The sequence below is a fragment of the Ursus americanus genome, chromosome 9 (assembly GCF_024610735.1).
Source record: "Ursus americanus isolate L20-20 chromosome 9, mUrsAme1.1.p, whole genome shotgun sequence".
NCBI classification, from domain to species: domain Eukaryota; kingdom Metazoa; phylum Chordata; class Mammalia; order Carnivora; family Ursidae; genus Ursus; species Ursus americanus.
In genome coordinates, this window is record NC_142135.1 from 4,983,402 (window position 1) to 5,006,899 (window position 23,498).

General features: G+C 47.4%; 1 protein-coding gene across 1 annotated transcript in view; it reads left to right on the forward strand.

The window, feature by feature from the left end:
- Positions 1 to 23,498, forward strand: part of FAM135B (family with sequence similarity 135 member B) — a 178,952-nt gene that overhangs the window by 36,469 nt on the left and 118,985 nt on the right. The window contains exon 2 of the mRNA XM_045812211.2: positions 6,722 to 6,801. Coding sequence (XP_045668167.1) covers positions 6,722 to 6,801 — 80 coding nt within the window. The remainder of the gene's footprint in view (positions 1 to 6,721; positions 6,802 to 23,498) is intronic.

Here is a 23,498-nt window from a genome sequence, read left to right on the forward strand (position 1 = left end):
TTCCTTCCCTTCTTTCTTTCATTCCTCTGACACTGATGGAATGCCAACTGTGTGCGAGCACCATGTTAGTTGCTGGAAATACAGAGATGAATAGGACATGGTTTTCCTCCTCCAGCAGCTGCTGGTGGTGGATACTTCTATAATCAACCAAGAACAAATGTTTATTAGATGCTTTTCTCTCCTTATACAGTGCTAAGAGCTCTAAGGAATACAAAAGAAGCAAAAGATAGCATTCTTATTCTGAAGGTGCTTTTGAGAAAACAAAGGGAAATACATTAGTGATCAGAGGGAGAATGTGATTGGACTCCTGGTGATAATAATGATGGGGAAGTTGAAGGGAGCCTAATGAAGTTTAAAACACCTGGGTTTGCCCCCCCCCAGACCACCAAATAAGAGTTTGGTTTAGTCAAATGGCCCTACATTTTAAACCCCAAACTTTCCATTAACTAACCATGTGACTGTAGGAAAATTACCTAACCTCTCTGAGTCAGTCTATATATTGTTAACATAGGGGTAGTCACTGCTGCCCATGAGCTCTGTCACGAGGAAGAAATTTGAAAGCCTGTATCCATTAGTTTGCTATAATAAATTCCTACAAACTAAGTGGCTCAAAACAACATAAATTTAAAATCTAACAAGTCTGGGGGTCAGAAGTCTGAAATGGCTCTCACTAGGCTAAAATCTGGGTGTTGCAGGGACTGTATTCCTTTGTGGAGGTTCTAGGGAAGAATTTGTCTCTTTGTCTTTTCCAGTGCATGTAGGCCACCTGCATCTTGGGGCTGATGGCACCTGCCACCTGGGAAGGCTACAGCAGCTGGTAGGGTCTTTCTCACATTGCGTTACCCTGTTACTCTCTCTTCTACCTCCTTCCATTTGGAAGGATCCTTGTGGTTACACTGGGTGTACCTGGGTAATGCAGAATAATCTCATTTCAAGGCCAGGTGTTCGGCAACCTTAATGCCACCTGCAAACGTAATTCTCTGTTACGGGTTCTGGAGAAGAGGACGTAACTGTCTTTGGAAGGGGCATTATTCTGCCTACCTCATTATATAAAGGGCGTAGTTGATGCCACTCTTACAGATGGAAGCCCATAAGGTAAAAAATGACTGTATGTATTTATATCCCAAAAGGAGTCATGTGCAAATCGAGACAAATGTGCTGGCACACTGTCTGAAGGTTTCTACCTCCTGGTTTCCGCTTCCTTCTTCCATCCTGACGGCAACTCATTCCCTCACCCCTTGTTCACCCTCCAAGGACTTGAGTTAACTGCTCCCTTCTTCACAATGTCCTCGTGAATGACCCCAGCTAGAAGAAGGTGGATTTAAAATGGTTAAAGGAGATCCATGTGTGAAACAATGAGGTCATGCCTGGAGATGTGTTAATATTACTTACTGAATGCGTGAACTTGGACAAATCTTTTCATCTCTGGGGGGTGGTTCTCTCATCTTTAAGATGGAAATCATAGTAAGGGTATCAAAGGTTTCCTGCAGGGATCAAATGATATCATGTATGTCAGGTAGGACACATGGTTTATGGATTTATGACCTGGCAGAAATTCATGTCAGATAAAAGAGAATTCTTAAAGGGGTTTAAGCATTCTGTTTAATCAGGGCAGAACCCAGTTGGGCCAGTCTAATTGAAACTTATTTCTTTCAACCCGTGCCTGTAACGCATCCGAAGTTCAAAATGATGACTGATTCCTTGAAGTAAGACTCAGCAACGTCAAGTGCTTAAAAGGAATAAGAACTCAGACAGTGCTTTGGAATTGGGTATAAAAGGTTTTAATGTATGCAATAAAATGTGATTCCTATGAGGTGTCGCAGGCAAAAATTTTTTATTTTATTTTTATTTTTTATAATAATTTTTTTATTATGTTAGTCTCCATACAGTATATCCTTAGTTTTTGATGTAAAGTTCCATGATTCATTACTTGCGTATAGCACCCAGTGCACCACGCAATACGTGCCCTCCTTACTACCCATCACCGGTCTATCCCATTCCCCCACCCCCCTCCCCCCTGAAGCCCTCAGTTTGTTTCCCAGAGTCCATAGTCTCTCATGCTTCATTCCCCCTTCTGATCACCCCCCTTTCTTTATCCCTTTCTTCTCCTACCGATCTTCCTACTTCTTATGTTCCATAAATGAGTGAAACCATATGATAATTGTCTTTCTCTGCTTGACTTATTTCACTTAGCATTATCTCCTCCAGTCCCGTCCATGTTGCTGCAAATGTTGAGAAATCGTTCTTTTTGATGGCTGAGTAATATCCCATTGTATATATGGACTACATCTTCCTAATCCAGTCATCTGTTAAAGGGCATCTCAGCTCCTTCCACGATTTAGCTATTGTGGACAATGCTGCTATGAACATTGGGGTGCATATGGCCCTTCTCTTCACTACATCTGTATCCTTGGGGTAAATACCCAGTAGTGCAATTGCTGGAACATAGGGTAACTCAATTTTAAAAATACATTTATCTCTGAATTAGAATGCTGGCTGCCCTTTGCTACTGGGTAAGTAGTTCGGTATTTCCATTGTCTTCTCTGGGTAACACCTGAGACGTTGCTTTCTCTCACAGAGGATTCATAGAGGCTGCAACAGGATTGCATACGTGGAAGTTCCTGGTCCAGGCCCTGGCAAACGATGCTGAATAAGGCTTGCACAAAGCGATAACTGCTCTAAGCACCGCCTGATAGAAAAGTGATATATCGCCTCTGGCAGGGAGTGACCCATTTTGTGTTCAGAGAAGAAGCCATTAGAATATTAAAACTGGTGGTGGTGGTGGTGGGATTTACATCTCTTCCTCTGATGATGAAATTATGGGAACACATGGGTCTTTTTATTAAAGAAACACCAGAAGTGACGTCTGGTATTTGTATCCATCAGCGTTTGCCAAGGATTGGCGTGTGGGGAGTTTGCCAGCAAGTTCGCCATTCTGTCGACACCAAGCTTGATTGTGAATGTGGTGGCCACGGTGGCTGCCCCTCATTGTTCTGCTGTCGCTGTTATTGCTCCTGTCGCTGTCGTTAATTTATGAAGCAACATTTCACGTTTTAAAGATGTTCTGTTAAAAATCCAAATTCCAGGGCGCCTGGGTGGCACAGCGGTTAAGCATCTGCCTTCGGCTCAGGGCGTGATCCTGGCGTTATGGGATCGAGCCCCACATCGGGCTCCTCCGCTATGAGCCTGCTTCTTCCTCTCCCACTCCCCCTGCTTGTGTTCCCTCTCTCGCTGGCTGTCTCTATCTCTGTAGAATAAATAAATAAAATCTTTAAAAAAAAAAATCCAAATTCCTGTCTTCCCTTGAAAACCCAAAAGACCTAGCAATACGCAGTCAACCTTTCTTTTTTTTTTAATGTTTTTTTATTATATTATGTTAGTCACCATACAGTACATCCCTGGTTTCTGACGTAAAGTTCGATGATTCATTAGTTGCGTATAACACCCAGTGCACCATGCAATACGTGCCCTCCTTACTACCCATCACCGGTCTATCCCATTCCCCCACCCCCCTCCCCTCTGACGCCCTCAGTTTGTTTCCCAGAGTCCTTAGTCTCTCATGCTTCATTCCCCCTTCTGATTACCACCCCCTTTCTTCTTCCCTTTCTTCTCCTACCGATCTTCCTACTTCTTATGTCCCATAGATGAGAGAAACCATATGATAATTGTCTTTCTCTGCTTGCACAGTCATCCTTTCTGCACAGGGGTAATTAGTGGCCGCGAAGGAGCAGGTGTCTCCTACAGACAGGGTGTCCCCCCCTGCCTCAGTCTCCCTCACACAGATATGTGAGCTGATTTGTGATCGTGCTTCCCCCACGGATTTCACGGTGGGAGTAAACTGCCTCTGTGTAACGAGCCATCACTCCCGAGGAAACGTAGAGTGAGGGGCTGGGAGCTTTTGTCATGACATGTTCATCAACTGATCAATACGTAACCTTGTTTTAGGTGTGTTTCTGTTTACAGCAGTGCTATCTATCTGTCTTTCTATCCATCCATTTATCTATCATCGATCTATCTATCCATCCATTTATCTATCATCTATCTGTCCATCCATCCATCCATCATCTATCATCTATCTATCTATCTATCTATCTATCTATCTATCCATCAATGTATCTATCATCTGTCATCCATCTATGTCTCTATGTATCTGTCATCTATCATCTATCCATCCATCATCTATCCATCCATCATCTATCTATCTATCTATCTATCTATCTATCTATCTATCTACCTACCTACCTACCTACCTAATCTATCTTTGATCCACTAGCATTGAACTCATGCCAGTGGCACTAGACCTCAGGCCTGAGTGCAGCTCATCTAACAGACTGTTGTCTCTACTGGTGTCCTACATTTAGGGACACGGGGCAGGACTTCAACTCTACACTACGGGCCATTTTAAATAACAGAGTCACCAATAAAAAACACAAAAATACAAAAAAAAGTAGCACTAAATAGACTGTGGAGGACATGTGTTTACAGCATGCGAACTAGAAACAGAAGGTAGTGTTGTCTTGCTTGAGCTCAGGTGAAACAGGTGCACGGGGGAGTCAGAACTTACCCATCTGGGAGCACATCTGCGTGACCGTGGAGCCCCTGAGGTTGTAGATACGCGTTAGCAAGTAGAAGAATCCATACGTACAGAATCCGTAAATAATGACAGTCAACTGCCTGTGATCGGCACGTATTTTCTCTCACCATGTAGCTTGTCTTACAGTCCTCTTAGTGGCACGTACTGCAGGCCACGAGTGGTTAGCTTTGGTGAAGTCCAATTTATCAGTTATTTGTGTGTGTGGATCGTGCTTTTGAGGTTAAGAACTCCTCCATTATCCCTAGATTTTAAAGCCGCCTTTTATTTTTCTTCCCGAAGGTTTCATAGTTTTACAGTTTGCATGTAAGATTATGACCCACTTTGAATTAATTTTCATAGAAAATATGAGATCGAAGTTGAGCTTTTTGTTTGGTTTGGGTTTGGGTTTGGTTTTTGCCTATGGACATCCAGTCGCTTCAGGACCATTGATTGAGAAGCCTACTTTTTCTCTATTGAATTGGTCTTGAACTTTGTCAGCAATCATTTGAGCATATGTGTGCCCTCGTTCCTGCTGGGTGGGGTTAGAAACTCAGACCCCCCCCCCATAGTCTGTACTTTTAAAAGGTGGGATTCTCATCACCATCTATTAGTAGGAAAATCTGAATCTGGCTCCCTACTCAAAGACCTTCTCTTGCCAGGTGAGGAGGGTGCTAGGTAAAGCTTGGCAGTGGTGGACATCGAGGCTCCCACTTGCTCTTTGCAGGTGTGTGTGGAGGTGAGGCCACAATTTTTGTGTCTCGTGGCTGTGTACGGCTACTACTGTCTAAGAGTTTTCTATCTTGCTAGGCTGCCCCTTTTCTGTCCTTTGACTAGAAAAAGCAGGCATTTTGGGGGGGGGGCGGGTTTTTTTGTTGTTGTCGTCCTGCACCCATTAGAATTTCTGGGTGGTTGGCTTCTCTCTGGGGTCTACGAGGCAAAAAGAAAATGCAGAGAACTCACCAGCATGTCTTTATCTGGACCTTGAGGTCCATAGACTGTTTGCTTTCTTCTTCATCTGTAAAAATCTTTTGTTTGTTCTATACATGCTGTCTGGAGGTTTTAGTCATGGTGGGAAGGATGGGGAAAGTATGTCTACTCCATCTTTCCTGGAAGCAGATGTCATAGCAGGTCCTTTTTTTTTTTTATCATCATTTTACAAATACAGACATATGTTCAGAGAAGTTGTGTATTCAAAATCACACAGCTCCTAAATGATGTCACCCAAACTCCAGCTGTGACTCTAGCAATGGTGCTTTGCTCTACATCTCCTCTGCTTATCACACACACACGTACAACAAACACGAGCCTGTCAACAGAACCTTCTATTAGTATATTCACAGTGCAGTGTCGCCCCCAGCCATAAGCTCAATGAGCCAGCGGAGACTGATGTGTTCATGGTTCATTTTACCTCTATTTCACTTTGTTTTATTCACATCCCATTTCACAATAGGCTTGAAATCGGTGGAAGGGGAGAACAGTGTGACACCAGAAGTATTCCTGAGTGTTTGCAAGTGGAAGGGCCATAAATTGCAAAGGCAGGGACGTGGAGAAGGTGCTTGTGGCCCTGTGACGGAAGTGGCCAGATAGGAGGGTTACTGATAGTGTGGGAACCTGCACGATGTCCTGAAATGATGGAATTTGGAAATGGGAGTGATGTATTACAAATAAGGGCACAGAAATATGTTGGAGGAGTGGTTGGCAGGTCCCCCAGGCTCAGCAACCCAGCTGTTGTTTCTAAAGGAAGAGTTTGTCTGTCTCGCAACATGATAGGAACTCAGTTTTAGGGATGGGTTTTGCACCAGGCATTAAAGCTTCCATTTTCTCGTAGGATGGACTTTCCTGACTAAACAAAAGCCATGCCCCTTAATGTACCTATTCATATGGCCAACCCACTATCCCTTTCCCTCTCCCCTTTGCCACCAAACTTGTATGTGTCTCCGTGATCTCACTTCAACTCAACTTCCTTTCTCCATCATGGTCCCATCTGATCCCTCTCCCACTGTCTCTCCTCGATGCCAAGTGATTGTGCACACTGCCTAGAAACTTCTATGTTCCCTTTGGTCTTTAGGAGTAAGTCTAGGTACTTTTAGAAGAAGCCAACATTAAGAAGTCTGATCTTCATCAGCCTGTCTTCTGTTTTTTCCTTAGGTATTACCAGATCCGAATGACCTTGAAGGTGTCCTCAAGGATCCCCCACAGACTGAGCGCCTCCATCGTTGGGCAGACAGGTGAGCAGGAGGATGGCAGTGGGACACTTGTTTTCCACTGGTAAACAGTCATTTATCACTACATGCCAGCGCATAGCAGAGTGCAACGCACATAGCGACATTCAGTAAATCGTGTTGAATGTTGGATGAGTGAATTTTGGAAATGGAGGCCCACGGTTGGTGTAACCCTGTGTCTACATTGTTGCAAGGGGAACCTGGCTGAAGGAAAACACACTCTCCCAGGGTTAAACCTGTCTGTGAAGGGTTGGCTACAGTCAAGTCAGGAAGGAAGACGCTGGCAAATGGCATCCTGTTGTCAATCCCGACAATCAGCTAGTTAAAGAGGACTGATTAAGTTGGCAGTTGTGGTTGTGCTCCCCAGGCACAAGGAGGAGTCAAAATCAACACTCCCAGCTTGGGGAGAAGGATTGCCAAGGACAGCCCAGGTTCTAACCTGGAGGAGGCTGAGTATTAGTGGGCATCCGGGACTCCCAGCAGGTGCTTGATGTAATAGAGTGTTGAGTCCAAAATATAGAGCTTATTACTTGGATAGACACCAAGAGGAAATACTTACATTCATAAATTTGGGAGAATGTGTAGATCAGTCATACAGTATGAGGTAGAAAAACATACGGATGGAGGGGGGACGTCTGGGTGGCTCAGTTGGTTAAGTCTCCACCTTCGACTCAGGTCCTGATCTCAGGGTCCTCGTATTGAGCCCCGTAGTGGACTTCCTGATCAGTGGGAGCCTGCTTCTCTCTCTCTCTCTCTCCCTCTTTCCCTCCCCACTGCTCATTCTCCCTCTCTCTGTCTCTCTCAAATAAATAAAATCTTTAAAAACAAAACAAAAAAAACCCTATAGGGATGGGAGAGAGAGAAAGGAATGAGATATGCAGACAGAGCTATGGAAAATCTGGTTAACTTTAACGATACAAGTAGAGGTAGTAAAGATTATTGTAGACATTAAATCCAGTGAAGTTGAAAGCTCTGGTCATAACTACCCTTCAGAGAATTCCTTTTGGAATTTCCCTGGCAATTGGGCCACTTCACTATTGGCAGTGATATTATGGTGAGTGGAATTGCATGCAATGAAGTACCGCCAGACTGGGGGTGTAGACGCAGTGGTTGGCTTAACTCCACCTGCAGGAGGCATGGGCGGCGTGGGGCAGAGCAGGCTACTCAGACCACACAGGATGACATCAAGGACTGCTGTGGTTTACAGGCAGTAGGTTCACCAGAGCCTGTGGTCTAGAAATAGAAAGATGCTGGAAACCACCCGTTCCTCCTCTGACTCTGGGCAGAGTTAAGTGTCAAGTACTAGGCAAGTCACCCCCTTTCCAGGGCATTCCTTGTCTTCCACTCTGCTCCTCTCTGGGCAATGGAGACTGGCGGGCCCCTGGTCTCCCATGTCCCGTGTGCATTCCGGAAGCCTGCGGTTCCCTGCTCTGCCGCTGCTGTGGAGCGCCCCATCTCCACCCCACTTTCTGCCAGCAGACGGTTGGTGGGATTGGCAGAGGGAGTAGGAATCCTGCCATTGCATGAACTCCTGTGTGACCCCAGGCATTGGCAACTTGAAATTTAATTTCCTCACCCCCAAAATGAGGACAAAAACCCATCCTTTGTAGTGTTCTTGTCTTAGAGATTATAAAGGAGAAGGATATTTTACAGTCCCAGAGATGATACAAGTCCATTGCCAGGAGAGAAACTGGCCCAATGTCAGGGTCCAGTCAGTCTGACCTGTGAGTGGCCACATAGTCGGGTCTGCGGGGCTAGGTGTATTCTCAGGGATGAAGCTGGGACCTGGAAATCGGGTGGGATCTGCACCCCAGCCCACCTGCCCACAGGCATCCCCAGGTACCTGACAAGGACTCAGTTCCTTCCCTGTGACTCTAGCGCCTGAGCTCTGTTCATTCACCAGCGGAGCCTTCTCTCGGAGCTGGTGGTCCCCATCACCCACCATGGGGACCCAGAGGGCTGTTGGATATCCAGCCACCGGCAGAGCCCGGCAAGGGGCTTGGGGAGAGGAAGACTTTCCACGCAGAAACAAAGACAAATGAAATGCAGTTTAGGGGAGGGAAAAAAAAAAAGCTTTTCTTCTTCTTTGGTCTGACTTGACACAGGGATAACTGGGGTACACTTGCTATGCCCTTGGAATATACACGAGCATACTGTTTAGGACGGAATGCTAACATAGAGGCCAGCAATAATTACCATAAGGATTGCTCCATGAGTGAGCAAGAGATAGCATTCATGATTTCTTACTCGAGGTGAATTTCCAGTTGCATTATTTTCAGTTAGATATCACTGCATTGCCAAAAACTTAGTGGTTTAAAACCATGATTTATTCTCGATGTTTTGAGTTGGCTGGCCTCAGCCAGGTCATTCATGTGCTGCTTTCTGCTGCGGTTTCTGCAGAGAGGGTGGGTTGTCGGAGATCATGACATCAGAGGTGTCTGATCCTTGGTTGGCATGGCTGGACTGCTCAAGGGAACGGCTGAGCTTGTTTCCAGTCAGGTGGTCCAGCCTCTCACATGGTGGCTCAGGTCACTGAAAGAAAGAGGGGGAGTGAGGGGAGAAAGGAGATTCTAGGTCTCTGACAGTCTGGGCTGGGAACTGGCACAGGGTCTCTTCCCCACATTGCATTGGTCAAGGCCGGGTGCAAGGCCAGCCCACATCAAGGGGAGGGGAATATACACCACCCCTGATGAGCGCCCTCTGCAGGCACAACAATGAAAGAGGTTTTAACAGTCATGTTTGCATGATTTCCATCACCTGCATGTAGTTCTAAGTAAGCAAAAAGAAAGAAAAATAGATGTTTAGACAATAAGGTAGGATATACTGAGAAACAACCAGAAGGCATCAAAGCACATGGGACCTAATGATGTCTTTGACATTCATTAGTGGAGTGGTCTTGCAGGGACACATGATTTAATTTGGCTCTTTTGTTCCATTTATCTCTAAAACAGAAAAGGTTTGCTGTGTCTAGAAGCACAGAATTCAGTAGTGGTGAGAGCCACAGACTCTGGGCTTTCCAGGTTCAAATCCTACTTTCAACACTTCTCTGCTGTGTAGATTTAGAAAAGGTTTTTGATATGATTGATGGATGGATTGATTGATTTTTGGGTTCCTCACCTGCAAAGTGGGGCTGGTAAGAGGTACCTACCTTCTGGGTTTGTGTTAAGGATTGAATGAATTATGCAAGGAAATGCCTGGAACAGTGTCTGGCACAGAGTATGTGCCTGGAGTAAGTGTCCCTGTTGTGCACACAATGGTTATCGGAGGGGCTCGAAGTTTTCCGAGGGAGACAGAGAAGTGTCCCACGAGTCCAGCAGAGGTGGACGGTGAGATGGGGTCCCAAGTGAGATCTGGAATTGGGAGCAGATGTTGGCTCAGCAGGCAAAGGTAGGAAAGGATGATCTGGGGAGGTGTAGCAAGATGACTGGGGCCTGAGCAGTGCAGGGGTGAGCACAGAAGTGGGGTGGCAGGGGGCGCCTGGGTAGCGCAGTCGTTAAAAGCGTCTGCCTTCGGCTCAGGGTGTGATCCCGGCGTTCCGGGATCGAGTCCCACATCAGGCTCCTCTGCTGGGAGCCTGCTTCTTCCTCTCTCACTCGCTTGCTGTGTTCCCTCTCTCGCTGGCTGTCTCTCTGTCACATAAATAAATAAAATCTTAAAAAAAAAAAAAAAAAAAGAAGTGGGGTGGCAGGGCCGACGGAGGAAGAGAAAGCACTGCGGGGGACGGGGATGGGGGGGCACGCCATGCGGACCAAGCACTCGGACTTCCTTGCCGCGGGTTGGCTGGATGAAATGAGAACACTCCAAAGACACAAACCCAATGCTGTTCAAACGCGACGTGTTGTCTCATAAATGAAGGGGCAGAATTAGACATTTTTGTTCTCTTCTTCAACATGTCCATCCCCTGGTGGCCACATCATGTAGAGATCGTTTCAGTTAGGCAGACGACTTCGATACTGCTTCTCGAGATGGGAAACAATTGCTCATTGAATTTTCTGGGCTTGATGTTTATGGTGAGATTCTGTAAATAAGAGAAAATTAATAATTCCCCGTGTGAGACGCAGCCCTTACCTGCATGCCACTGTGTTTCCTTTCATTGATTTGGGGAAGTTTTCTTCTTGTCTGAGTGAAATGCGTGTCTTATAGAATAGACTGTGATGGGCTCTGAACTCAGAAGGGACCGTCCCCCGGGCATTCTGGAAAGATCCCAGCATTACAGAACAGACATGTGTGCAGTCGGCTGACTGCCCAGCCAGGGTGACAGGTGTCCCATCTGCTCCTGGAACTGGGGGCAAGGCACAGAGGGGGCAAATTCTCCATGGCCATGGGAACAGTGGGGGGTGTTTGACCCTGGTGTCCAGTGGGAATTTAAAGTCCACGGCATCTTGGTCATTACCAGAAATAGAAAAGTATAAATTACAGGCAATCCTGTCACGACCCACCAAGGCCAGGACATCTCCGGGCTGTCCCCAAACCTTTCAGATGCCTCTTATAAACCAAAGTACCGGGACCTGTGACATACAGAGATGAATTTTGGTCACTTAAAATGTGAGGCTTCCTGTGTAACAGGAAGAGGAACCAGAAGTAAGAAACTTTAAAATGTGATTTGCTCGCCTCACAGCCTTGCTTACCTTTCGTGGGTCTCTCAGAACGGTCACCTCGTCTTTCCTGAGGTCTGGGCTGCGAGTACTCGGCATGTCCGTGCCTGTGAATAGATATTAAGTCTACTTAATTGTAATGATTCCCTTCCACCCAGATGGTGCTATTTCATAGATTTTGCCATCTCTTCCTCCCTGGAGATGTTAGAAAACATTCTCCTGTGGTGGGGGAGGGGTGACCACTGAAGTCAGAGAGGGCAACAGAAAAGGCATCCTCTCATCACGGCTCATCAAAGCCAGAGAGAAGATAGCACGGGAAATCGTGGAAATGTATAAAAATTACCACGATTAGTTTTAGTAATGCTTTGAGAGGTGATTTCCATTAAGTAGAAGCATTTAAGAATTTCACCATGTAGGGGACGGCGGGGGGGGCATTTATTCTTTAAATGAATCAATATAATTTCTTTTCAGGGTCCATTAAAGTGCACCTAAATATCAAATATGCCTGTTTTCATGGAGAATACTAAGCAGGTATAACAGTCGCGCTCCCAGGCTCTGAGTACCCACCTGGGGTCAGAGAAGAGCGCTGCTCGGGGCTGTCAGAAGGATGTCTCTGGTGGAGCCCAGATTTGAGCCATGTTCTCTCACCTGTTTGGCTTCTGAGAGCAGCAGGCAGCTCAGAAACACTGAAGCCCAGGTCCCTCACTTTTGACCGCCTGGACAGGCAGGAGTCTTCTCTGCCAGGTGGCCCTGTAACCCAGCTGTTACTGGGCCAAGCCCGGTGTCGCCCCTCCTTTGTCCTTGAGATGGCATCTTTAAGCCTGCTTGACCAGCAGGGCTGTCCTTGGGAAGCTGTCTTCAATCTGTTCTGTCTCTGCCTCTGCTCTTGCTGTTCCTTCCACTCTGAATGCCTGTCCCTCCCTCCCTCCCCCTTGGGTCCAGGAGACTGGCAGAAGGAACTGATGCAGCTTCTGGGAGGGAGAGGTCCCCCCGCATCGAAATTACCAGTTACCCATCTGAGCGTCCTTCTCACAACTGCACACACACACACACGTACCTCCCCCATTGTTGTGCTTCTCCCACACCATTTCAGCGTGTTCTCATTCCCCACACCTGCAACTTGGCTTTGGAGGACTTCCCCAGGTTGCTGGAAGCACTTTGTTCAAGATTGGAACTTGCCCGAGCCTCTGAATCCCACTGCCCCTCACAGCCGTTCCAACCCCTGCCCGCACCCATGATCCTTAGTACAGGGACAGGGAAGCCCCGTGCCTTGTCTCACGATGGGACAAGCTGAGATGTTACTCCTATTCCAGAGTCCCCTGCAGGATCAGGCCGGTCCCCTTCTTGGGGGACCTTTGCTGAAATGCACCCATGTCTGCCTCCCCCGCCTTTCCCTGCCCCGTGTTCCCCGGGCTGCTCTCACCGGAGCACATCCATAGTAAGTCACCAGCCCATGAGCCCTTGTCTCTAGGTCTGCTGCTTTATCAACTGTATCCAGAAACCATTAGAAATTGTACAACAGTTAGTTGTATTATAGAAAGTGGAGTGCGAAGTTAACCAGACCTGAGTTCACCTGGGTTCCTTGTGACCCTGTGCCAGGAGCTGCTGTGCGTAGCCCCCTCTGTAAACGGAGTAATAGTGATAGAAACAACCCCATAGGGCTGCTTTGGGGATCAGGGAACGTGCCTGGATACACCAGGAGCCCCCACGTGCACACACACCAGCTCACGGGCTCCTTGCTTCAGCTGCCCACCACGTGTGGCAGGAATAATCTCCCCGTCCACCCCGGAGTAGGTGTGCATTCTGTGGAGACACTTAGCCTCAAACCCGTTTCTGAAAGTCGGCCGTGTGAGGCCGTTGAAGCAGAGCCTGCTGGCAGACCCTGCTCTCTCGGGTCTCTGGCGTGGTGCTGGGGGGACCGAGGGGCTGAGTGACAATGACAGAGAGAATGATGAGGGCCTGGGAAGAGATAGGCCTGGCTGCTCAGGGCTTGGGCAGCTTCCCCGCCAGGGCCTCTGTGCTCTCTTGCCAGGTCTGACTCCGTCAGGCACACCTGACCTCCAGGGGTCCTGGCTTCTGGCCTGGGGTCGTCGGGGCTAATCTCTTTGTGTTCAGAGAGCAAGGAGAGCCCCCCCAGCAGGTCCTCAGGGCCTCAGCCCACCTGGCGTCAGCACAGCTGCACCTGCTGTTTCCCCCACACGGAGTGAGGCTCCTCCCCCAGGCAGCAGCGCCACCAGCCCGCACCTGCGTGTGTGGGGGCAGCTTGCCCCTGGCCAGCATGAGTTAGGGACGGGCACCGGAAAGAAAGGTGGGGGTAAGTGAGGGACCCTTGATGCACGTGGCAGAGACAATGGGACACAAGCTTCAGAGCGGCCTTCCCTGGGGGCCGGGGAGAGAACAGCGTCGGGCTAGGGCACTACACACACGTGCTGCGGACCAGCCGGCTGGGTCCGACTCACACCGGCTGACCTGGAACCTGCTGCTGCCCTCCCTGGGCCTCACCTTCCTCTTCTGTAAAATGGGAGCCATCCTCCTCATCCTTCTTCATGGAGTCCTGAGAATTGAAAATGTGAATATTATGAAAGGGAGATTGACATCTTAAGCACTCAATACATTCTGGATCTTTTTAATTTTATTGAAGAAGCCAGAGTCAGCAGACACGGGTGAAATCTATATGGACTGAAACAGTAGCCCTGATGGGGTTTTGCTTATTCTGTAAATGCTCCTTGAGTGTTTCCTGCATGCCCTGTGCTGTCCCCAGAGCTCTCAGAACTCCCAGAGGCCACCCCCCCCCCCACCATGTTGCCTTCCCGGGTGAACTTCCCATCACTGGAGGTAGGTTCCCAGCTGGGATTTCCATCATGGTTTGAGACCTTGGCAATGAAGACAATATTATAAGATAGTGTATGTTGATTCCTAGTCATTCTAGTCTTATGAAAATGAGGTCGCTTTTTACTGCATTTGTGTGTGTGGGGGGGATATTCAGGGATGTAAGCAAATCTTCCATGAAGAGGATGATGCTTAAAACCCTGGGACCATGTTGCTTTATTCTGTTCTAACTTCCTGGTGCCTATCACCGTGCCTGGAACATAGTTGGTGTTCCCTGTATGTTTATTGAATTAATGAATGAAAGATCAGGGAATGGAATGTGGACCAAAGAAAGAAAGAAAAGAAGCTGAATTCCATGCAGTTAAAAAAAACATAGTGAGCTCTCGAAGGCTCAGCAATGCAGGGAGGAAGCATCCCAATGGAGAAGCCTGCTGTTTCTGTTCTCAATTAATAGTCATTAAGCTGTTGTTTTTAAAAAAATGATTATTTGGAAAACAGTGAAGTGTCCAAGTGGCAAGACAACCTCTTTCTGATTTGGCCACATGGTATCTGAGAGTCTAAGAATGAACCAAGTTGTGTGGAATTGGGAGTATCCATGAGGGAGATGTCTGGGAGGGGAGGGACCCCCTCAGGCCTCCAAGTGTGGGGACCGCACCCTGCGGGATCCCTGAGGGATCCAGTTTCTAGATGCCCCCTCTCACCCCTCCTAAGTCCACTCTAAAAGTGACATGAGATGGGAAGCAGAGAAAGTATCGGAGAGGAAATTGACATGGGCACACAAGATGAACTTGGTACTCTGTGAGAACCTTGGAATTCTGTAATTGTAGCTAATAAGTTGATCCTAATGGCAGATAATTGGATGGTTTCATCTTCTCTGCTCAGTGAATTAGAGCTAGGTGAAGAAATGCTGAAGTCTTACCGCCTTAACATAAGGGACCGGTTCCCTGAGGGTGGACCTGCTTGGCAGAGGATCCTCATTCTTGACCTGCCCACAGGTGCATTTTCACCTGGTGCTGATGGAAAAGGTATAATCATCAAAGAAGTATTTGTTTCTGAGCTAGCCGCAGTGGTTGAACACATGAAATCGTGACCACTATGAATAGCGGGGACCCTCACTCTCTGTGGTCCAGACTCGCCCGGACATGCGGCCCAGCTGGGCCCAGGGCTCTCTCTCCACCATGAAGAATGATCAAGTCTGTCCTGGCCAGTATTTCCACAGTGAAAATGAGGGAGTCTGTGCCCCGTGACATGTGGGTTTTTTTTTTTTTTTTAATCCAAGGGATCATGGATACGTATATCAGAACCCCTGGAATAGAGGGAGGGGGAGCATTCTCAAGGCCAAATTCCTGCTGAGGGAGATTCTGCACCCCCCACACTGGGTCCTGAGAGCAACTTTAGAACCTCCGGCTGGTTGGCCCCAGGCGCTCTGACTTTTGGTGACCCCCTTCACTTCCTAGGAGATGTGGAAATGTACCAATTTCCCACGTTGAATACACATTGTGTTCTGTAAAATTTGTTTTTATTTTATTTATTATTTTTTATTTAGAGAAAAAGAGAGAGAGTGTGTGTACAACCTGGGGGGAGAGGGGCCGAGGGAGAGGGAGAGAGAATCCCAAGCAGGCTCCACACTCAGCGTGGACCCCGACATGGGGCTTGATCTCATGACCCTGAGATAATGACCTGAGCTGAAATCAAGAGTCAGACACTTAAATGACTGAGCCACCAGGCGCCCCTAAATTTTGGTTTTAAAATTAATTCGTTCCAAATAACTATTTGTGAACTGTTGTGATTTTTCTTCATACTTAGATGAAATGTTGCAAAGTAAGACAGTCTCCCTTTAAGGTCTTTGCAAATGCACTGTAACATTTATAAAGACTAAATGTGCCCAATGTATTATTTCAAGGAAATTTAACAAAGTGTTTATATGTCGAATCCCATTCTTTTGCTTTTTTTTTTTTTTAAAGATTTTATTTATTTGTTTGACAGAGATAGAGACAGCCAGCGAGAGAGGGAACACAAGCAGGGGGAGTGGGAGAGGAAGAAGCAGGCTCATAGCGGAGGAGCCTGATGTGGGGCCCGATCCCATAACATCGGGATCACGCCCTGAGCCGAAGGCAGACGCTTAACCGCTGTGCCACCCAGGCGTCCCCCATTTTTTTGCTTTAATCTCAACCATTAGGCCCGTGGGCAGCTTGGAGACTCCAGGCATCCTGACAATGGTGGCCAAGCCATAAGGCAGCCCCAGCTGATGGGCCGGTGTCCTACATACGGGGCACGGTCCAGATTCACTGGACAAGTTGAATCAGTGGCCATTTCAATAATAAAAAAGTGAAACTTTCTATTTCCACATTTATTTTAAGAACTAAGTTTCAACCATGCCAGTAGGACAGATTGGGCCTTGTGCCAGAGACCGAATAGTGGGGTTCTAAGGGCCTTTGAAGGCAGAGAAAGCTGGACTCACATCTCAGCTCAGTCTCTTATGGGCTTTGTGCCTCCGGGCAAGTCACTTGATCTTCCCGATTTTCAGGTCTTTTATCTGTAGGGTGAGGATCATAATTTGTACCTCACAGCACGCTTAAAGGCTGAAGTCGGCCTTCCCCGCAGTGTGGTGTTAACACGGATATTGGCTAGTAATCGTATGGGATTGTGAGTGACGCAGACGTGGCACATCAGGTGTTAAGCCAGATATAAGATGACCTTTCACTCGCATTAAACTCCAGATGCGGGCAGACCACACTGGCACGGTGTCGTCACGTGGCCGCCAGACCCTGAGCTCCGGCTGTCTCCTGCTTCCTCTTCCTGACAAGCAGCCTCCACTATCGAGACCCCCTTAGGGTCCAGGCTGACTCCTGAAGTTCTGGCCGTGGCATGCGAGCCACAGGCTGGGGGGAGAGGAGAAGCGCAGGGAGGGTGTGCAGTCCCTTCCTTTTCCCGGGATCAGTGGTGGGGCTAGTGGGGTTCCTATATCTCGTTTACTAGGATTTATTTCTCAGGCCCCACCTGAGAAACAGAGACGCCGAGAAGAGCAGCCTTTGAGGTGGGCACCATTCTAGGTTTGTCTCTGGGAAAGAAGAGCCTTTGATTCGTCCTCTGTCACTAGCGGCCTTTGCCCTGAGACTGCCGGGAATCAAGAAGAATTTGGCAGACCTGTGAGATAATGGTCCTGAGGCGTAATTCCTATGGAAAACTGTCTTCATTTTCCGTTTTCTTTCAAGACTGTGTTTAATTCAAGAAAAAAATGTGTTTTAGGATAATAAACCTTTGCTAATTTTCCTTTTTTTGTAGCAAGGAGAGCAGGGGCAGAATCACCCCCATTGTCAGGAGTATCTGGCTAGACTTTAATGACACTGATTTGTTTTGCTAAAGGAGGAAAGACATGCTGCAAAATCACTGTATGCGTTTATTTGGGGTCTTAGGGATTGCAATCTGGGAGATGCAGAGACAGCCGAAGTCCGGCGTGCTCTGAGCTGTAGGCAGGAGGCAGGGTTTTGAAGGCAAAGAGACGCAAGCTTCCATAAAGTGTTTAAAAGACTCACGATTGGTTCTGACAGTATTAAAACTGTCACGTGATTGGCTGTTTAGTTAACAGCGTTGCATGATCTCTGTTTCAGTCCAAAGTGTGAGATGTTTTCTAGGATATGTTACCCTTATTGCTCAGTCCCGAGCACCAGGATGTTTTCCAGGATGGAGCTAAGCTGCGGTTGTCCAAAGTCAAAAGTCCATTTCCCAACTGGTGTGGACGTGCCTGGGTTCCATCCCCACTCCACTGTAAACAGAGTCCCCAAGCCATGCTTACTCCATTGTGACTCATGTGTTCCACCAATCTCTCCTAGAAAGCAACAACGGCTTCGTTTTTATTTAAAAGAATGATGCCGATTCCCCTTTAAGTTAAATTTTAAAGCAGAACAAATTTTTGCAAACAAATGTTAAGTAATGCCAGTAGAGGTAGTCTGGGGATATAGTAAAAATCATCCATGTTTTATGTAAATAACTGAAGTTGGGTAATTGGCTACATTAAATCCATTGGTAGACATAAAGTTCCCAGCTCAGTGTCTGAACAGTTACATTGTACTGTGAGCCATTTTTATTTCCTGAAAGAGCAAGATTCAAAGGTACTCTCAGTTTTATAGAGTGCCTCTGATTCATTGCCCTATTTATATGGGCCCAGTAAAAAAATTAGGAAAATATTACTTGGGACAATGGTACAGAGCAAAATTCTCCCACAGAGGCAGGCAATTTGAACAAGATACATTTTAAACCAGACCCGGGGTGTCCTGGAGAGTGGGGTTTACTAGATCAGGAATTCCCACAAATTGGCTTTCAGTGCGTCTGTCCAACATGTCCCTTCTTTCCAAAGACAGCCAGAGACAAGAGGATGGGATTCATGTTAAAAGTTTTCTCATGCAGGAAAATTAACAGAAAATGCTCCTCTTACTTTTTTTGTATTTATATTGTATTTGGGCCATTGCAGAAACCGCATTTCCCATTTCATCTTGTTAGCTAATTGGGCCCATCTCAAGGGAGAAGCCAGGAGGAATGCACTGCCTCTCAAGTCTGCTTATACTCAGAATGCTCTTGAAGGAAGAGCCTGAGAGTTTTGTTTTTCAACGTTGCACTCTTCTTTTACCGTTTTGGTAATAGTACATCCGCTTTGGGTGGGCAGTAGGCTGTAAAGACTTGACTTAACTTGACCCAGCATGTACATATCCTCGGGGGAAGGTTGAAATCTCCACGCGCAGAACCATCAGCCACAGCTTCCATCTCTGAGCAATGCAGTGTCCCTCTCCAGCACTCCCACGGGTCAGGTCACCGCTGCCAAAGGCCGACCTTTATAACCTGCTCACAGAAGCCAGAGGACTAATTTTTACTTGTGGATAATTCAGATGGTGTTAGTTCCCTGCTCAGAATCCACAGATGATGATGACGAGGATGGTGGGGACAGTGGGGAGCAGCAGTGGCAGCTAATGTTTATATTAGCTATAAACTAATATTTATATTATCTATATATAATATAATATATATATTAATTATATATAATTAATGCTTGATAGGCTCCGGGCACTGCTCCTGCTCTTTGCAAATATTCACTTCTTCACAACAACTCTAGAGGGGAGGTACTGTTGTCATCCCCATTTTCCAGGTGGAAATACTGACGGAAACCCCTGGGGAGCGGTGGGGTCAGGATCCCATCCCAGGCAGTCTGGCTCTTACCTACAACATTGTATTACTTCTTGTATACCTTGGAGCAAAATACAAACTCACTGGCAGGTGCTGGTTTGATCTGATCCGGGACTTGCCCCTCCCACTCATCTTCTGCCCCTCCGCCCCAGCCCTCGTACTTTTCCCTGGATGCACCAAGCCCATTCCCAGCTCGAGCTCCTGGACTTGCGGTTCCCTCCACCTGGATTCTGGCTTGCTGTTTCCCGTGTCAGCTCGATGGCACCTCCTCAGACAGGCCTCTTGCCTTAGGTTTCTGACTAGATTTCCCGTTGTCACTCAGTTCCCTATTCTGCTTTAGTTTTCTTCAGACAACTTCAGCTGATTTTATCATATCCTCATTTATTGTCGGTATCTTCTCTAAGATGTAACGGTAATGCCCACTTTTAGTAAATCATTACTGAGTGCCTTCTATGCGCCAGGAAATAGAATATTTTAAATATTTTGTGTATGGGAACGTACTTAACTCATTACACCCCTACAGGTGTGGCCCCTCCTCCCCCCTTAGTGCTGGAAACAGGACCTGTAACAAACAGCAGCTGAAGGAAAACATCAGCTATGTTGAGAAATGGCCCTGCCACCCAGCATGTCCAGCAAGAGGGTCTGCACTTCACCTTGAATCCCTCCCCCGCTGTCACCGCTACACTGAATCAGATTTCAAGTTCCATCAGTTGGGACTTTCTCCTTCTTTGCTCTCTTGGGGCCCCTCCACACCTCATGACATAGCTATGGCTCAGGTTCCCATTCTTCTTTCGTGGGCTCAGCCTCCTCACTGACCCTCCTCCCTGTGCACCCCCAGAATCCACCAGTCATGCACAGGAGCACTGTCAGAGTCGTGACAAACCAGGCCTGCAGGGCTGCCCGGCCCATGTTCCGTGGATGGGCTTAAAGGACATTGCATATGCCATCCCAATTCTACTACTTAAATATTTTAAACTTTCATAAAAGAGGCAGCAAATGAAATGTTTGTGTTATTATCTCAGTCTACTCCAGTCTATCTGGGTCTGAATCCTGGTTCCACCTCTTTGAAACAGTGAACCAAGTACCTGGCGCCTCAGTTTCTCTGTACGGAAATGAGAGCGGGGCAGAACCTCCCTCCCAGGGTCACGTCGAAGATTCAGTTAGGTAACACGAGTCCCCAAGGGGGGGTCTCAGATGTCAGCTGCTGTCATCCTCGTCACCGTCATCAGCCCGTGCTGGACTTGCCTTTCTCTCCGGCCATCTTTCAGCCATGCGTCACTGTGGGAGGGACGCAGCAGGTGCACACGTCCGGTCACATGACCTGGTGCCAGCAGACACCCCCTCCGTGGCTCCCGCACGCGACGGGCACGGATGCCAGGCCCAGATGCCGCAGCTGCTCAGCACAGATTGGCGCCGTGATGTGACAACAGACGGCAGCCCAGGTCATGGTTATATTGTATCACATGCAATGTCAGCATTTACTTTGAGCTCCCCTTGCTTCCTATTTGACTTTAATATTCATGAGGAAGAGCATGAGCATTTGTTGGATATAATCAGAGAGAGAACTTTCCAACAGAAATCAATGACGAACCTTTGTCTTCCAATCAGTTTCAGGGCTCTTGAAATATCAAGGGAGATAGTGATCTTGGGAGTTAAAATGAAAAACAGAACCAAAGCCAGTGTTGGGGATAAAGGATAGGAGCAATCAGGCATTTATCACACCGACACTTATAAACAGTAATTATTGTAAATGTTAAATATACTGTATCTTATGCAATCAGGGGAAAAGCAAAGCTTGCCTTTGCCTCCTTAGCTGTTGATTCCAAACTTGCGTGTCAATCAGAATGGCTTCTTGATTTCATTGATTTTCTTTCACAAATGTTATACATTTGCAAAGTATGAACCAAATGACATTAATAAAACCATGCTTCCATGTTTTACAGATTCGACTTCCATATCAGATTGAGTTGGGAGGGAGGAGAGGGGACTCCATCGCCTAAAAATAATTCAGCGTGACAGCGTGCACGAATGCCCGAGTGCAGGGAAGTCGGAGCTGGCTCCAGGGAGGCTCTGAGCTGTGGTTAATCCACGCGGAGCCATCAGCGAGCAGCCAGAGGTTCGAGCCAGCGGTGCAGACACGCGAGTGCACGTGGAGGTTTCTGCGGCTGGTGGAACGTCCAAGGGTGGACAGATGGAAAGAGGCTCATGAAGAGGCTCAAGGAGGAGCTGAGAGAAAAAGACCAGGGAGGGATTGGATTTCAAAGAGGAGGTCCCAGTCTCAGGGCCAGAGTTCAGGTTTCTGATAGGAAGCGGGAAGCATCCAATAGCAGTAAATTTCTAAACTTTGGCTTCAAGGTCTTTGAAATCAAACTTTCCGAGTTATCCTGACATGTGTCCTGGCTTGGCCGGGACTGCTTCCTGTCCCCCTTCTCTTTCTGCGGTCCCCACCCATGGGCTTATGCCCCTTCCCTGGTGAAATCCTACTGGATCATCAAATTCCCCAGCTCTGTTTCCTCTTCCCATTTTCACAGAGCCTTTTATCCTCCAGGCAGGAGTAATCTCGCCTCTTATAATCTTTTCCTAATGTTTTATCTGAATATCCCGTAGGTTCTTACCGCTTCTGACCACGTGTGTGTGTGGCATATGGATTAGCACTCCCCCGAACGTGCTGGCACTAGAATATAGGACATTTGCGTGTATCTCCCTCTGTCTCCCCTGCCCTTCGCCCCTTTACTCCCAGTCTGCCTTCAGAACTTTGCCCACAGGCCGCTTGCCCTGGGAAGTCTCCCCTGGCCTGGCTGCGTGCCGGGTGCCTCTGCTCCGTGGCATGCATGACTGCCATCATGTACGTGTGTGCAAATACCGGGCTCTTCCCTTGGTCCCTGCGGTTTCAAGCTCGGTGAAGGCAGGAACCATGTGCTCCTGTGTATTCTCAGCACATGACCCACCACCCAATGGTCTCCATCAGGGCCAGCAGCCTTGTTCTATAGGTAAGAGGACTTGTGTCCTCTATAAAGTCGTAGCTCCCGAGACAAAGCCACCATGGGAACACGCATGCCAGGTTCTCAGCCTGGCATCCTTCTTAACAGGCTGGACTGTCCCTCTCACCTAGGAACACTGTCTGAGAAATCTGTCCCCTGGGAGCCTTTACCGCATTGGGTGCCAGTCCTCCTTGGGCTTCTGCATGGGAGGGACCCGAGCCAGGGGATTACTAACCAAAGGAATGGAGCAGCAATGGTGGAGTTTTAGAGTTGAATCAGGAGTGTGTGAGGACCTATCATGGTCTGACTCTTCTTTCTGGTTAGTTTACTTTCATTGAGAAAAGATTCTGAAGATCATTGCCTTGAAGTCTTTGAAATAGGAACCGGAAGAAATCAGAAATGGGAATTAAATGGGCAATTCAACACATGTTTAGGGCCAAAAGGGACTTTAAAAATGCAGTGGAAACCTTGCAGGCTCAGAGTCATTAAATGGATTGGCCAAGGTCACTGGTCAGTGGAAAAGCTGGTATTTTAAATTCAGGAACTTGAGATTTAATGGATATTTTCTCCGACAAAATTTTTGTTCCATTATGAGAAAGTCCCTCCCTTCGCCATTGGAATAGTGAGGAATTTGTTTAAGATTCCTGGGTTTTAATTTCCCCTGTGGAAGAAGAGGCCTCGTTTTGTCGTTCAACCAAATGGATCCAGCACCATGAAGCTCCCAGCATAGCACTTGGCATGGTCATGGCAGTTGACTCCTTGGATGCTGTCCCCCTTTTTTTACCAATGGAACCCTACTTTTCCTAGGAAAATGTACATCTCCTGTCTTCTCAGCCATGTGGCTTACTGATTTACTTCCCAGCTGTGGGCCTGGCTCTCATGAGCTTACACCAGTCAACATATCCCTTGGTCCTGGTCTGGGGAGGGACCTGTCTTCTCTCTCTATTCTTCTGGATATTGGGGTGCAGAGATAGTGAGTTTTGATTCTGCTGTGTCCATTTTTCTATGATAGAGTCTTGGACTGTCTACACAAGGATCAGAGGGAGTCAGAGTAAGGGAAAGCAGAAAGAACATCAGGGTTTCGGGTTTCACCCCTGAGCCAAGAATTGAGCCATCCTCA